Source organism: Paroedura picta, chromosome 10, assembly GCF_049243985.1.
Source record: "Paroedura picta isolate Pp20150507F chromosome 10, Ppicta_v3.0, whole genome shotgun sequence".
NCBI lineage: Eukaryota > Metazoa > Chordata > Lepidosauria > Squamata > Gekkonidae > Paroedura > Paroedura picta.
Genome location: NC_135378.1, coordinates 47,925,439 through 47,942,617, shown reverse-complemented (window position 1 = coordinate 47,942,617; position 17,179 = coordinate 47,925,439). Strand labels below are relative to the sequence as shown.

The 17,179-nt window shown below is 42.3% G+C and overlaps 1 protein-coding gene across 4 annotated transcripts in view; it reads left to right on the top strand.

Annotated features, from left to right (window-relative positions):
- The window catches only part of FNIP2 (folliculin interacting protein 2), a 57,091-nt gene that overhangs the window by 13,810 nt on the left and 26,102 nt on the right, over positions 1–17,179 (top strand). For 2 of the 4 annotated variants that reach the window (XM_077300000.1, XM_077300001.1), the window contains exons 2-3: positions 12,025–12,151; positions 15,272–15,394. In XM_077300000.1, coding sequence (XP_077156115.1) covers positions 12,025–12,151; positions 15,272–15,394 — 250 coding nt within the window. Of the gene's footprint in view, positions 1–7,034; positions 7,695–12,024; positions 12,152–15,271; positions 15,395–17,179 lie in introns of those variants that run through there. The other 2 variants (XM_077299997.1, XM_077299999.1) reach the window with 2 other exon arrangements.

The window sequence follows — 17,179 nt, the reverse complement described above, 5'->3', positions numbered from 1 at the left end:
TTTGTGAAATCACCTTCCTGAGTCCAGCAGCCATGTGTTCACTTCAATTAGTTCCGTGTAACAGAGGGATATTATCAATGTTAACAGAGCATTCTGACTAGGTTCCCCCCTTTCATTTTATTATAAATGCTGCATTTTAAACTCTTACTGAAAGCAGCTTTAGATCCTCTTTTAAAGGAGAAGTGATCTGTAAGAATCCTGAGTAAGGCAACACTTGGAAATGCTGGTATTGAAAAGGAATTAAATGTCTGATTCGTAGCTAAACTTCTGAAGCTACTTCTTTGCCACTCCCTAATCATGGTTTTATTTCTTTTTTAACAGGGATATGTTTGTGAAGGCCATAATAATAGTCAATACATGCCAGTTTTCCGATTATCTTTTTGTTCACCTATTGTTAGGTGATAGTGACCTGAAAGTCTGATTCTGGAAGAGCAGCTGCATGCGCTCTGAGTTCAGCATTGTCGGAAGGCCAGGCCTGTTTCCTGTACTATTGTATTGGGGTTTGCGCGTGATGACAGAACTGAAAAAGCCTTTGGGTTGTGTCACCAAAACAGCTCTGGGGCAGCACTTTTCATCCAGCCAGTGCTTCCTGAGTGGTGTGTATGAAAAGTACAGCTAAAGGAATAGATAGTAGGAACAACTGTTAACCCAGAGGCATTGGTGGGGAGGAAGGACCCCAAATAACTTCCCATGAACAACAGGAATGTGAGCCTTACGGAGGAGCACTGCACAAACTAAGAAGAGCAAACCGGAAAGGGTAGGCAAGCCCATGTATCAGGATGCCAAACCTAAGGTGTGGTCCAGAAGACTGAATTGACGTACCCAAGCTGTACGACTTCTTTAAGTATTGACATCAGCTGGTAATTAGGGACAAAAATGAAGCTGGCGCAATCTGCAGCTTGAGATGCTAGATGTCACTTTAATCCACCTCTGCACTTTTTGTAAGCTTTAGTTTTAAACATGGTCTCCCCGTGTGTTTATCTTTTCAATCAGCTCAGGGATGCATAGGTGATTGTTCCTTCCTCTGCGTTTGCCTCATAACATCTCTGAGATAGGTAGGTAGGGTGAAGGAGGAGTGAGGGGCCCAGTGTTTCCCCGGTGACAGAGTGGCCTACTCCAGCATTCTCATGGCTACAACACATGGGCTATTTCATATTGTCAAAGAAGCTTGGGAACAAACGGTGGGCGGGATGGAAAGAGGAGCAGTGGGAGAGAGGGCCAGATTTCATCGACATATGAAGAGCTTGGAAGTCAGATGTGCCCAGGCAGCATCTCTGTTTGATGCTGCGTTCTTGGAAGTCAGTAAGATGACATGGTTCTCTAGAACAGGGGTAGTCAAACTGCGGCCCTCCAGATGTCCATGGACTACAATTCCCAGGAGCCCCCTGCCAGCATTTGCTGGCAGGGGGCTCCTGGGAATTGTAGTCCATGGACATCTGGAGGGCCACAGTTTGACTACCCCTGCTCTAGAACAAGCACCACATGAAATGAGGCAGCATCTGAGAAGTGATAAGATGTCTTTAAAGCACAATTGGTGTGAGCAGAACCCAGCTTTCTTCCTCAGAAAACAGAATATGTTCTGATACTTCATTCTAGCCCAGTCTGGAAATCAGTTGTAAATTTAGGGAGGATTCCAGATAGGCAAGCTTGGGTGGTGACCACACCAGCAGAATGATTACTGAACTTATGGGGAACCCATCATGAAATATCTGCAGGCCAATGCTGCCCGGCAGATGATAGATAAGGTTTTGGGGGTATTGCCTGGGGAAAGTGGGGAAGAAGTGTCATTGTTTCTGGGTGATGTTCTAGGCTGCCTCTTTCAGAGTCATATGGCTTTGCCATAGAGACCCTGAAGAAATTGCTGGCATGTCAGTATGTGGAGACCATTTTGTCTTCCCCTTCTCAATTCCTGAGCCACAATTTGGTCATTCCCTCACCTGGGCAGGTAAATAGAGTTACTGCTGGGGACTAAGTTCAATCATATAATACTGGGAGGTTTCACACTGTCAGCAGGTGCTAAGGAAACCAAGATGAATAAGTTATTTTCAAGTGGATGTTTCACACATAGAGAGATACCCTCCTTGCTGCTTTTTAAGCACCTGTTCCCCAGTGAAGTGAAGGAAAGCCAGCACTGGCTCTTTGCTTTGAGGAAGATGCAGGTGAGTGCCAAGAAAAAACATTGGTGGATGCTATGCCCCCCCCTGAAACCACATTCCATCAATATTGTAGACAAATATGATGTAGCTGTGGAAAATTGAAAGCTAGATGTTGTTGATACAAGAGGAGAGAAGCTGTGAGGGTCCCTTACATTTCCCAATTAATTAATCTTTTAATTGGATCAGAAAGTACCTCTTTTTTTTAAGGCAACTTAAAAAAAATCTTAGGGTTTTAAGTATAAAATCCATTGGCTGTGTTCTAGTTGTAGGGTCGCGAAAAGGCATGCTTGGGAACAGTGGAAATTCAGTATGTGAAGCATTTGTAATCACTGTGGCTCTCTGTCAGGACAGGTTATATCTTTCAGTTGTAGTTTGTTGCTCAACCATTTAAAGGCATGGGAAATCTGTAGTAGAGGGATGGGGGCAGATAGTCTATAGATGCTGCACTTCAGAATGGGTCCATGAGTAAATTGCATTGAGATTACTGGGGTTTACTAAAAATAACTGTGTAAAGGATCACAACCATTATCCACTGCTTTGTTATACCTAATTACCAATGAAAAATGCTATAGATTCTCATTAATCTGGTTCCACAAAACTTGAATCTGTGATGACTCATTAGGAGTGGGATCTGCTCAGTAGGAGTCAAAGCACTGACTGATATTTGAACCGACTCAGTTGGTTTAATGATTTTGCCACTGTAAAACCCCTGCCTTTGAAACTTCCTCACCATTTTCCAACTCATTTTTTTCCTGGAATTATCTGAATCAGTTTATAATGTACTTCTACTATGATCCATAAGCATGGAGTTAAAGACAGCTCAGATTAATTTTTGATGTGGAAACACATTGACTGTTGTGCTTCCTGTAATGGAAATGATAACGGACATGACATCTGTTTGTCCCACCCCTGCCCATGACAAACAGGCAGGGGAAAGAGGGAGCACACCAGTAGATGTGAAAGGAGCCAGCTGAGGTGGCAGCAATGGAAGACTGAACAGGGTGGAAGACAGGCAGTGGAGGTGGTGGTGGCTGGCTATGGCCAGCACTGAACCCCACTACTGCTGCCTCTGCCATCCCCAGCTGCACCCGTTCATGCTCATCCTGTGTCTGGCCTCCACCCGAGGCTGAACGCCCCTCTCTCCCTCTCTGGCCTTCAGGCCAGGATGGGGGAGTCTGGCTGGGGCAGAGGTAAGGAAAGGGAGCCCCGGAGCAGGTATGTGTTTCCACATAACCTGTGAAAATTGGATTGTCACTATTTTTTTTCTATTTGGGAGAATTCAGGGAAGGTGTTTTTTTGTTTATTTGTTGGTTTTTCTATAAAGGTGACCTGTAAGAATGCCTTAACATTGTGGCTTGATTTATAGCAACAGAAGCATAATAAAGACCCAAACAAGTGTTGCTGTGTTTTCTAACCATCCGGCAATATGGATTCATATTCAAAATATTTTTTTGTAGAAAATTACACTTACTACCATATTACCTGAACTTTTACTTGGGGAATTCATACAGTTTCATGAGCCACGAATTGTAAGGATGTGTGTGTATGGGGGTATTTAGAATGTGTGTTCTGAGGTACAATTTTTACTTTGTTTAGCAGTACATTCTGTTGTTACTTGTATTTTACAATACAATCCCATGAAAATAACAAAACGTTAGATGTGTAATTTACATGTGCTCATTACTTTTGATGTATCAAGTAGACTTCATGAGAAACTTTTAATGTTGCATCATATTTCAAGGGGGGTGGTATGCAAACACATTCTGATCTGGCTGCTGTTTGTTCAATGTGAACTTTGCATCAGGAAGATCTTCTTAAAAGCATCGAAGTTTAATAGAATAATGTTAAAATAACTGACGGTTTTTATTGTGGAATTGTGCATGGTATTGATCTGGGTTCGTGCGGTATCTGATATATGTACAACATAGAACTTATTGTGTAAAATATTTCGGGTATTGCTTCTGCCCAGTTCTTTGGATTTCAAAAGAGTACAAAGTCTTTATTTACACAAGTGTTTTAGGAAAGGACTTGGGGTTTTTTACTTCATATATTTAAAAGGTTTGCATTTTACAGAAGTTGTAAATGTAATATGTGTAAATGTGGAGTTGTAAATGCAATATGTGTAGAAGGCTTAGATAGATTTATACTGGATCAGTTTGTCATGTTTATAAACTATCAGTGATGATTGGTTGTGATAGGTAAGTGGAATCTCCAGGTTCAGTTAGATTCAGTTTATGAACATTGGGTGCTTCATGAAGCCATGGGTGGAGGCTGTTGCCTGCAGATTCTGCTAGTAATTTTCAGAGAAGCATCTGGTTGGCCTCCAAATAGAAAGTTGTACTAGGTAGACTAATTAAGCAAGCCGTTATTGTTGCCACAGCTCCATTTTTTGGTCTACATAAGCTTTTTCTCCTTTGAGAGACATTTAAAATGGCTGTTGTCTTGGCAGAGAAGGAATTGCTGCTCATCACAAATATCTTACAATGTAAGCCTGAGTAAACTTTCATACCTAAGTCCTAAGTCCACAAATCCATTTAAGTCCACAAATCTAAGTCCACAAATCCATTTATCTTTGAAGAGTGTAGCTCTACATAGGAGGGCAGTATTACCTAGTTTTGGGTTTTTCAGGGTATACTGGAAAACATTTCACAAATTGCAAAGACAGGAACTATCTAATGTTAGATGTTGCCAGACTTACTTGAAAATCCTGGTGTGGCCAATGAGTTTATGAACTACTTTATATCTCGAATACATGGTTTGCTCAAAGTATTTTGGGACATCTGTGATTCTAAATCCTTGTCATGCAAAGCTTTGACTGTTCAAGGGGTCTGTGTTAACCTGGGCAAATATGCCAACACTAGAATTGCCTCATAATTTGGAAAAACTAAATGTCTTGGTCTTCTTTATTTTGTTGATTGAATGATTCAGATGCCTTTGAAAAAGGGCTTTATTTATGGGGTGGTTTCTCCTGTGCCTTGTAATTTAGGAAGATCTTACCTTTGTTTCAGCATCTTTTGATGACTAGTCCAGGTCTACACTAAGATTATTCTGTTTAGAGTTACTGAGAAGGAGTGAACTAGGAGTGCAGAATTTGGGGAGGGGGACATCTGAGGGGTCCATGGAGTTGGGCTGGCCACATGATTGGTTTTCATATGATGATTGGGTTGGATCTGAGTGATGTGAGAGGGCCTACAGGGAACCATTGGAGACTGCTGCAAAGGGAAGTCCTACCTCAACAGCCTTTGTTGGAGTTCTTTGGAAAAGACTCCTAAGTAAACTTAGCACTCAATGGGATAAGACAACAGGTTTTCTTAGGTGTTAAAAACTGTAAATGAGGGGTAGTCAACCTGTGGTCCTCCAGATGTCCATGGACTACAATTCCCTTGAGCCCCTGCCAGCGTTTGACTTACCCCTGCTGTAAGTGGCAGGAAGAAAATAATAGGATTCAATGGACAGTAGTAAGCTGTGGAGTCCCAGAAGATTCTGAGTTGGGGCTGGTTTGATTCAATCAATTTAATTTATTCATAAATTATCTGGAACTAGTGGTGGGGCCAAGTTTGCAGATGACACAAAATTATTGAGAATGGTGAAAACCAGGAGGACCTCCACAAACTGGATGAATGGGTGATAATGAGGCAAATTAAGTTCAGTGTTGGCAAGTGTAAGGTGATATACATTGGACCCAAAAAATCTTAATCAAGAATAGGCTAATAGGGGGTATGAACTGGCTGTGGTTTGAGGAGGAATGCAGAGCAAGAGTTCCATAAAGAAATAGGCAATGTTTATAGTGTTGGATTTAACTGGGGGGACCTGGGTTCAAATCTCTCTTCATTCATGCAGCCCATTGGGTTCTCTTGAATCAGTCACCAACTTTCAGCCTAACCTACTTGACTGTGCTATTGAAATCTGGGATGGAAGAGGGGATCCTGTGTTCCTAAGGAAAGATGGATACAAATTAAATTTGAAAACAAAGTGAAATTGCTTTGTGTATGTGCATAAGACTGTTTATGTACTGTGGGGCTAATATAGTTTGCTGAGGTGCAATTCTGTTATTTTGGCATGCCCCAACTAGACTGCAAAAGAGCATCTTTTTGTGTTACATTTCTTTAATTTTTAGTCAAGCTAAAAATCTGAGCCAGAAAGGGGATGTGCGGGACTTGCTAGGAGAAAGAGAATGTTGTAGCCCATGTTGCTGTTACTGGACAGGAAGTGACATCATTGTGCCATAGCTTTCCAGGTGAAGCTCTGGCATTTGAGCAAAACTCAGTGGGGAAAAAAACAGCTTCTTCCATTGGGTTTTTGCCCAAATACTAAAGCATTACCCGAAAATCACTAGTGTGATGTCACTTCCTGTGTTGGCATCACTGCCTTCTTCCTTCTAATGGTAAATATTCACCCACTAGCCAGCTAATTGGTGGTTTGGGGAAACATGGCTGGGGACCCCCATCTCCACCAGGGGCTCTAACAACCCTAATTAGGACAACAAGTCTTTCCGCTTTAATAGCTTGTCATATTTAAATTCCTGATTGTCTGATGTTTCAAGTTTCAATCACCCTCAATCTCAATCAGTTATATAGTTCTTGAGTTCTTGAAAATGTTTCTTGCCTTTCCATGTGCCAGTTCCCAACTATCAGAGCCTGTTTGTTGGGTTACTTACAATGGGAAAAGCATTATAGTGCACAAAATTTCTAAAGGGGTTCCCTTCCATTGTGTGTTAATCATTCCCTACTGATAACCTGTGGCATTGTTGACAGGTTCCTGTTTGCCTTGGAAATGATGGTGCTGGGACACAAGGTTGCTAAGAGTTGTCAGATGACACTTGCTCACATGATACCATAAAGAGGGTGTTGCAGCCAGTTTTAAAACAACTTTGCAACTAAGTAGTCTGTGGGAAAGCAACCTCACTATCCAAGGCCATCTGGTTAGGTCTTGTGATCAAATAATTGCTAGCTTCATAAGCATACCAGGAAGCAAGGTAGTCATAGCTTTTAATAGCGTCTCCACTGAGCAACTTTAACATTTCGAGCTGGCTGGGGTTTGATGCTGTGATTTTTAGAGCATACTTTCTGTGGAACGTTTTGTGATACATAATAAATGCAGTAATAGGTAACTTCTGAAATCTTGGTTTTTAACATGTGGCACAGCCTGCTTCTTTTATAAATGAGGAAACCAGTTGACTGTTAACAATATTTCGATTAGCATTTCTCATTGTCAGAAGGGTGGTAATTGCTAGTAAATATGGCTAAGCCATAATGGAGAAAATTGTATGTGGATATCTCAGAAAGGCATGCTGGATATTTTGAAGAAACGATGAATGTGTCCGACTGAGAGCACATCAGAACGCAACATGTGTGGAGGTACAGCAAAGACTTCAAACAGCACGGGAAGCCAGACAGAGAACACAAGGAAAATTCCTGGTTCCCCTAGAGTGCTGGTCAATAGTTTTTCAAAGCCAAGGTTGAAAAAGTCTAAGAAGCGACGTGGGGTAGAAAACAGCACCAAATGCTTAAGCCGAGCTACTGAAGAACAATCAAACAGGTATGAAAGATTCATTTCCAAAACGTTTCGTACAGGATATACTTTGGGTGTATGGGGAGGCTTGATGTTCTACCTCACATAATGCTAGAGTTATGAAAAGAGCCTTGGTAGGCTGTTCTTCTCCAAACAGATGGCATTTCAGGATCGCTACTCTCAGCTTCTGAATGTATTGTTTCTTGGGTGTTACTCAATTATTGGTGAGAGCAGGCTAAGGGGATGATGTATTGTTTCAAATACAGGTATAAACTTGCATCCGATGCAGTCCTTGCCTCTCAGTGCTGCTCTCCACATGTTGATCTTGAATCTGTCAAATCAGCCAGCAGTATAATATCAATAATATAAGGAATATAGTTGCCGTTGTCTTGTTGCTACTGCTGTGTAAGCTTCTTTTCCTTCTTAATGTAAAAAGTGTTCCATAGTCTTCATAAGTAGAGTTGGATGTTTGAGCATTCTAGTTTTAAAAGTGGCTACTTGGAAAATGGTTTAGAATATCTTGTTTCTTTCCCCTTTTAAAACATGCACAGACAATTTTTATTGCTTGCAAATTGTGAGAAGTTGTCGTCCATGTTTGTTTCTATGCATTACCCGCAATGTTCACTTATTTAACATTTTTAAAAATGAATACAAATATTATTTCTATGCAACGTAGCTGCTGTGAAGAAAGGCGTCAGATTTACTGTGTTTATCCAGAAATCAGATAACCCTGAACATAACACAGCCCCTCCATAGGCTTACATTTTTCTACTGTATAAACCTGTAACTTCTGCATATAGCTAAGACAACTGTCTTTTTCCCCCTTGATGACCCGGGGGGGGGGTTGCTATATTTTTGGCAATTTTAAAGGATCATTTATTTTTGCAGGGTTTCCAACAGACACACTATTTATATGCAAAAGAATACTGTGCGGTGCAAGAGAAACCTGTAGAATGAAAGAACTAAAGGCTGTGGCTCCTAATAAAAAATAATGTACTGAAATATTTTATATTGGCTATGGTTAGATACGAGACTCAAATGACCAGAGTTATATTGTGGATTCAGGAGGGTATATAAGACATTTAGTGAGTTTTTGTTAACAAGATTATTTTTATTGATTTAGATGAGATTTTATAAAATCTGTTTTAATAAATCAAGTTGAATATGAATCTGCCTGACCCAGAAACCACTGAGGTTGGAGTTTTTCATTTCAGCACTCCGCTCTTCAAATTACAGCCAGTTGGTGATCCCTGGCCCCAAGAAGGTATGTTTGGCCTCAACCAGGGCCAGAACGTTCTCAGTCCTGGGCCCTGCTTGGTGTAATGAGCTCCCAGAGGAGATCAGGGCCCTGTCGGAGCTGGCGTGGTTCCACCAAGCCTTTGGTTGGGGCAAATGATCTATAACATCTGTGCCCCCCCCCCCGACAAAACACCCACACAGAGATGCTTAACCTGGGAAAGATCAACTAACAATGACAAACTTCTGGGTAGTAAGACAACTACTCATGCCGTTAATTGTTGCTGATAATTTTTAATAGGTTTTAAATTGTGTCATGTTAATGTTTTATTGGTATAATTGCTGTATTTGTAAATTGTTTACGTACACCATCCTGAGCCAGTCTTGGAATGGCAGTCCAGAAATCTAATAAATAATGACAATAAGATAGTACAGCTAGTACCCCAAAAGAATTGTATGTTTTCTGCAATCAGCATTTTATAACTAAAGATCAGACTAGTCATTCTTTGGGTGCTACAGACCTGGATCAGGAAAGTCAAATGAGAATGGTAACAGTGATGCAATAGCATAAATGATGTTTGGAAGTATGGATGTCGTGACGTACAAATGGTTGCAAAAGGTTCTGGTTTATATCCTCGCTAAGCCACAAAATGCAATGAATGAGGCTTAAAGGGGGCTTTGTAGTTCTGGAAGGGCACAGCATGTTGAAATGTGATTCATCATGGTAGCTTCTTTTGAGACGGTTAGCTTATGCCAAATACCTCTCCCTCAGTGGTGTAGAAAAACAACTGGCGGATGAACTAGAGAGACAAAGATTCAAATCTCTGTCATACTAGGAAACTTGTTGGGTAATTCTGGGCCATTCACTATCAGTCTAACCTACCTCACAGGATTGTTGTGAGGATAAAATGAACAATCTATGACCTCCTTAGAGGGAGAGCAGGATAAAAAAAATTACCAAATAAATGATAAACATACATCGCTGCCTTGTGGAACTCACAAAATGCCAAAACACTTTATAATGTGACTTAACATTCATTTTTCAAAGCCTTAAACTGTCGTATGAGAGTCAAATATATTATCTAGCTGAGAAAATAGGGGATAACAGGCAAATGTACACTCAACAGATAAAATCAATTTGTAGTGTGCTTCTAGTTAATTGTTTGCAATAGACAGACTTTTTCAAAATACGAAGCATAGTTTAGTTTAGGAAAGAAGTGTACTCCTGTTTGTATAACAGCTAGGGATGCCAGCCTCCAGGAGGGACCTAGGACTTGCCAAGACTTATAGTTCATTTTCAGAGATCAGTTCCCTTGCAGAAAATGGATGATTTGGAGGTTGCACATTATGGCATTGTAATCCACTGAAGTCCCTGCCCTCCCCAGGCTTCATCCCCAAATATCCAGATGTTTCTCAGCCTGGGTCTGGCAACCCTACCCCTCCATCCCCTGCTGAAGGCCAGGGGAGACCTGGTGTAACCCTAGTAACTGTGCACTGTAAATTTCTTTTGAACATGTGGATGTTTGATATTGGAAAATACCGTGTGATAAACGTGACGTAAAATCTATGAGATCAGCTACTGGGCAGAGTCCAATAATGTTTAGATTTGTATTCTGACATGAGAAGGAGATAAATGTTGGTATCTGTCCCATTTTCAAAGGACTTAGCTTTCTTTTTCATCATGTGGTCTATTGGATGAATCACAGAGTTTGACTGCTATAGGATTTCTTGGCTTCTCAGGAGTGCATGTGCTGGTATATCTGTTACTATATATCCTGGACTCCTCCAAAGCAATAACAGATATGGAGGAAAATCTCTCATTGCAAACAAACAAAAAACTGAGGGCTGGAAAACATAATCACACTTTTTCTTCAGCACCGCAGTGGGTTTCATTTTTAATTAGAGGAATCGTGTGCATGGAAAAAAACTCTGCTACTCCCATAAAGCAAGTTTTTTTTGTCAGAGTATAGCTGCCAAAAGCTTGTTTACCCCTTAGTATAAACTGGAAATATCTGGTTCTACGTCTATAAATGTATCTTGGGAGTATTTGTTCGAGATATCATTGTTGGGCAGTTGGAAATGTATTGTTTTGGGTTACAGAATCATGTGAGAGCCCTGTGAAGGAGTCACAGTGGAGCACGTGTTCTAAAGTCAATACAGACTTCAATGAGCAGAGAGCGGTACAGTCATGTGACTCGAAGACAAGTGCATGCTTCATGTTGTTTGCAGAGTGATTGCCTGATGGACTGGGAAAGAATTCTTTTCTTGTTCAGGTGGAATTTGACAATCAGCTGTTGGGCAAACGGATCAAGGTGCTAACTCCGGGGTGCCATTCAAGACAACATTCCCAATTCTGTCCAGAATTTTTTAAAAACTGAGCTTTCCAAGAGTGTTTGACATCATAATTGCCTTCTTGGCTGTCAAGGTGGCACACTGTTAAAACTACCTTTGGAAGACTGAACAGTATTTTGTTTATTTTATGTTTCTTCAAGATCATTGGTACAACTTACAGGAATGGTGAGGGCATACCTGCAGTGGTTCCAGTAATGTGAGAGAGCCACTCTGGTCAGGTTTTTGTAACTGCTCAGACAAGCCTTTGGGACCCAGGGCTAATTGTGGCTTCACACTGTGCATGTGGGAGTGTTCTCACATTACAAGGAACAGTGCAAGTCGTATAGGCATGTACAATTTGAAATGATGTGAACGGGTTAAAAAGAAACAACAGGTCCTTTTGCTTAGCTAAATCAACAACTTCTTAGCATTTTGTTAAGCATTAAGCATATGTATGCATTTTAAAAAAATGTTTGAATGACTATAAGGTTATTGTTCAGCACATTGCTTTTTGCACACAGCTAAGTCATGTATTCCAATGCCTCTCGTGCTTGTATTGAGTAAATTTGCTTTTAGGACCAAGACCAGCCAGTGTGCAGGAGAGTAACCAGGGAAAGAGAAAAGCTGCCACCAAAGTGACCCTTAGGAGTGCACCACAGAAAGTCACTCCTGTATTCAGCCTCTCTGGGTTTTGTTGAATTAGACCATTCCTGTAAGCCTCACGGATTGATGTACTGCTGCCTGCACAGTTAAGCTTGCACAAGTCCATCATTGTATTTTCACTTCACAGCTGGACCTGTTCAGGGTTGGACCTGAATGAAATCCGCTTGATAGTCTATCAAGACTGTGAGAGGAGAGGCAGACAGGTCTTGTTTGACTCCACAGCAGTCCACAAGATTGATGAGACGACTCTTCAGGTATGAAATGTTCACATTAATAAACTAAACTTCTCTTCAGCTGTAGGTCACCATTCCTGAAATATCTTTGCCTATGTTGGGGGAACAGAATGTTCTTACCAATTATAAAAAAGAGTCAACTGGTGGTTTTCCATTCTTTATTATTATTATTATATTTATTATATTTATATTTATACCCCGCCTCCCCCCGAAGGCTCGAGGCGGCTTACATAACCCCGTCCGCTAAAACCATAAAATGACAATAAAAACCGATAATTTACAGTAATGGCAACAGCGATGGCGTAATCTACTCATTTGCACCTGAGTAGATACCATCTTCCTCTGCCTCTCCAGGCCTTTTTCATCCTGCAGACCATAGACCTTAAAGGAGAAGCCCAACACACGCCTGTTCCAAAGACATTATTTCCTGGCTAGTTGGATCTTTAGTAACGCTGACCACAGTTTCAACTCAAAGCTCAGCTTCAGTTGCTACGTGTGATTTTACACAGGCCAGGTTTTGGTTCCTGTTTTACTTCCCACATTGCTGGGCGCTTTCCTCTGGAGTAATTTCATGCTATTTAAAAGCCTCAAGAAATTGTACAAGTACAGCCAATTTCCCACTAGGCTTGCTTATGTAGTCCTTGTAGGTATGAGCATGATCAATCATAGGGTCCAGCTAATGCAATGCATTCAAGTTCTTCTTATCGGTTGCCCCAGCGTGAACAGTTCATAACAGGCTTTCTCACACACACCTTTCTCCTTGTCAGCATTATGGGTCAAGCACATGACTGCTAACGTGTGTTGCTCATCTCCTAAAGACAGTCACATTGAGGATTAAATAAGCAGTCCATACACTAATGTAGTACCAAGCAAAATCTCCACAAAAGGAATATTAAAATTTTGTGAAATGTGAAAAGTCCAGTCACTTTCATAGAGCTAGAGAGACCTTTTTCAACTTTTTGACACTGGAGGAACTCCTGAAAGTACTGCCAGCTAGCTCCGCCTCTCTGTCACATACCCCGGAAGTGATGTCACCCAGACAGTCTCACTGGATGTGACCAGGCCACTCCCACTGCCATATCACAGGAAGTTATGTTGGCAGGTCTCCCCCTCGCCTCCTGTGTTGTTAGAATTGATGTGTCTAACCTGGCCTCATCTTCACCTGCATTTGATTGTCATGTATGAATATAATAACTATTTCTAGAATTACCAACCTCCAGGTGAGGCCTGCAGATCTCTAAAAACCACAATTTGCCTATATGGCTAGGGTTGCTAACCTCCAGGTGGTGGTTAGAGATCTCCCTCTATTACAAATGATCTCCTGGTGACAGAGATCAGTTCAATTGAAGAAAAGGGCTGCTTTGGGTGGTGGCTCTGGCATTATTCCACAGAAATGCATCCTTTCCCCAACCCTTGCCCTCCTCAGGCTCCACCCCCTGAATCTCTAGATGTTTCTCAACCCAGAGCTGGCAGCCTGCGAGCCCCTGTTCAGTGCTCCTGCGGAGCCATGCCGTGGCAGGTGGCCACCCAAACTTTTTGGAGAACCTGCAGAACCTCCGGAGAGCTCTCGTGAAACCCCAGGGGTCCACAGTCCCCCTTTTGGGAAACCCTGGGCTAGAGAGAGAATCCCACTGTAGTTTATCATTATTTCACCAAATACGAAGGTCTTTAATTCTGAAAGAAGAAATTGACTCTATATTGGCTTGTAATTCCTTTCACCGTTCCTTCTAAGTCAGGCTTTCTCCTTTCCTTCTAAGTCAGGGTTTTCTTGATGGCCGTGGAAGGGTTTCCCGAATGGGTGGGAGTTAATTAACATTTTATGTATTTTTTAAATTTGTTAAACATTAGGCAATATGATCTTATACGGTCATGTCCATCTGCCTCTCCCCTCACAAAAATAGCCAATGAAGGGCCTGGAGGGAGTGGGAAAGGGAGGGGACCCAGGTGGGTGTGTACACAGCTATGCTTCCCAACCATATTCTGCACAATGGCAGCATTTCTAGGACTTCTCAATGCCTGAAGAATGTTTCAGGGGTTTCTCAGCAGTAAAAAAGTAGAGAAAGGGTGTTCTCAATCCCTTGTTCATTCTCCAAGTATTACTCTTGTCTTACTCATCGAGGCATGGTTATTCTAGAGGGCCAGTTTGGTGTAGTGGTTAGGAGTCTGGACTTCTAATCTGGCATGCCAGCTTCGATTCTGCGCCTCCCCCACATGCAGCCAGCTGGGTGACCTTGGGCTCGCCACGGCACTGATAAAACTGTTCTGACTGAGCAGTGATATCGGGGCTCTCTCAGCCTCACCCAACTCACACAGTGTCTGTTGTGGGGAAAGGAAAGGGAAGGCGATTGTAAGCCGCTTTGAGCCTCCTTCAGGTAGAGAAAAGCGGCATATAAGAACCAATTCTTCTGATGTATGCTGCCCAGAGCTCCTTGCAAGAAATGCAGGATAGGCCAGGCCACAGGTCCTCCCCCCTCCCCCCGCCCCTTTCCCTTCTGCTCTCCCAAATGCTGCATTGAGCCAATTTTATATAGGCCTCTAAATAAACACCTCTTCTGTCTATGATTATATTTCTTATCCTGAATACTGTGCCTTTTGGCTGCTTGCACTTAGCTTTGGCACCACAGCAAACCCTTAATCTAGTTTCCGAAACAGATTTGTCTCATTTAGTGGAATGATTTTCAGAGCCGAGATTTGTTTTCAGGCTTCCCTTAAATAAAAGATCCACTGCATCAGGCTTGCTTACAGAGGCATGTTTGGCTCAGAGTGGCATTTGTATTGCTGTTACGCACTTAAAAAAAAAAGACCTTTTCAAACTCATGATTTTTATATGCCGAGTCTTACTTACCTTTGAGGCCGACAGCCTATGCTAGTTGAAAAGGGGAGTGGGCCATGCAGCTCTTTCCAAGGCCTAGTTTATCAATTTGTTTCATGAAACTGAAAAGGCTTGCTCTTTTTTGTCTCCTACGTAGCTCTGCTAGTTGATGCAGAGAAGTTGGGGCGCATGCATTGAAGAGGTAGGCAAACACCAGACACACACAATGATTTAAAGGAAGCAGTTTGCATACAGCATAGACATCAAGATTTGTTTGAAGGTGTATCGGAGGGAGATCCGTATTATCGTTCATTTTATTTCTCCTCTAGGATGCCTCTGGAAAGACATTTGGTAAATGTGGTCAAACAAGCAATGGGACGAGCACACTCTCTCCCTGCAGCCCTACGGTGGATAGCAGACAGCATGCAAAGGGGGACCTTCCAAAGTACCAGGTAATTTATACTTGTCAATCAGGACCTGTATGTGTACATGGATGGCATGAAATCAGAAACCACCCAATGCATAAAGAATCTGCCTCAGTCTCAATAACCTACAGGAAATACTTTTATAGGTTACACTGTGCTGGAAAGTGAATAGCTAAACCATCACTTTTGGTGCTGCCTGAGTATTCAGTTCTTAGTAAGCTCTTCTCATACCATTCTGGGTGTTCAGCTTCTTAGAAATACCTTATTATCAGGTTCTTTTTAAAAAGAACAGAAGTACCCCAGTGCATCCTGGGTTTTATCATGATGGCATGAACAATTTTGAAAAAAAATGCAAGTCATGGATTTTTATTTGTTTTTATTTTATTTATTAACTTCTATGCTGCTGCTCCGAGGCCAACTACCCCACAACTGTAAAAGAATCAACAGTAACATACATTAAAGAGTAGAAGTGATGTATAACAGTGGTCCTCAACCCCCGGTCTGGAGACCGGCACCGGTCCGCAAATCAGTCGGTACCGGTCTGCGGCTCCTTCTCGTCCTCCTCCCCAACTGCTGCCCTACCACTCTGCCGCCGGCTCACCTTTGGTCCTCTCCAGTGGCTGCCATGGCTGGGGCTCCCCCTCAGTGTGGCACTGCGCCAGCTGGAAAGCAAGTGGAGCAGGAGCTCAGGAGGCAGCGATGTCCTTCAGCAAAAGACTACCCCCTCCCCGGGCCTCAGTAAAACTGTCAAGCATTGACCGGTCCCCAGTGATAAAAAGTTTGGGGACCACTGATGTATAAGAATCAAGAAAAAGTATGTGTTTGTTTATTTATAATTGGATTGGTATGACAGCTGCTCCCACAACTGGCTCGCGGCGGTTTACAATTTTTAGTATACAATCCATATAATAAAATAAAAGCTCCATTAAACCCATTAAAAACATTCTAAAACTCAATCCCAAGCAATAGCAAAGTACAATTTAATTGTACTCACACAAGCCCAGTGGGTGGACCAAAGATGGCTGATGGAGTTTGGGATGTTGTCACTGGGGACTTGTCTAGTCAAGCCAATCTAATACTGGCCCAGACCCTAAGGGGAGAGGGGAACCTGATCTTAATCCCCGGGACTGCTACCCGGCCTCAGACAAAAGCCTGGTGGAAGAGCTCCGTTTTGCAGGCCCTGCGGAACTCGGAGAGCTCCGACAGGGCCCGCAACTCTTCAGGGAGCTCATTCTACCAGGTAGGGGTCAGGACTGAAAATGCCCTGGCCCTTGTTGAGGCCAGGCATGCCTCTCGGTGTCCTGGGATCGTCAGCAGATTCTCACCCGCAAAGCGAAGAGCTCTGTGGGGGGTATAAGGAAGTAAGCAGTTCCTCAAGTATGTAGGACCCAAGCTGTGTATAGCCTTGAAGGTTAAAACCAGAACCTTGAACCTGATCCGGAAACAAACTGGTAACCAGTGCAGCTGCTTCAGCAAAGGCTGAACATGGTCCCTCCAAGCTTTATGAAACATAACGATTTTAAAATGGTAAAAAGCATTGGAAATATTCCATATAGGAAGGGAATTGTCACAGCATGTAAATCATGATACTAAGGTGAGAGGGAAGCAAAATCATGTTTTGCCATGCGATCCAGTCAGACAGAACAGTGAGAACACCTGCACACAAGTTCACTTCATGGCAGCCTGGTTGTTAGAAAGCTAATATTTAAGACAGGAGGCAGGGCGGCAGTGGCTGGAGGAACTGACCCAACTTTAAAAAGCAAGATTGGAACCAAGGTCTTCCTGAGTGCTTTGAGAGAGCCAGTTTAGTGT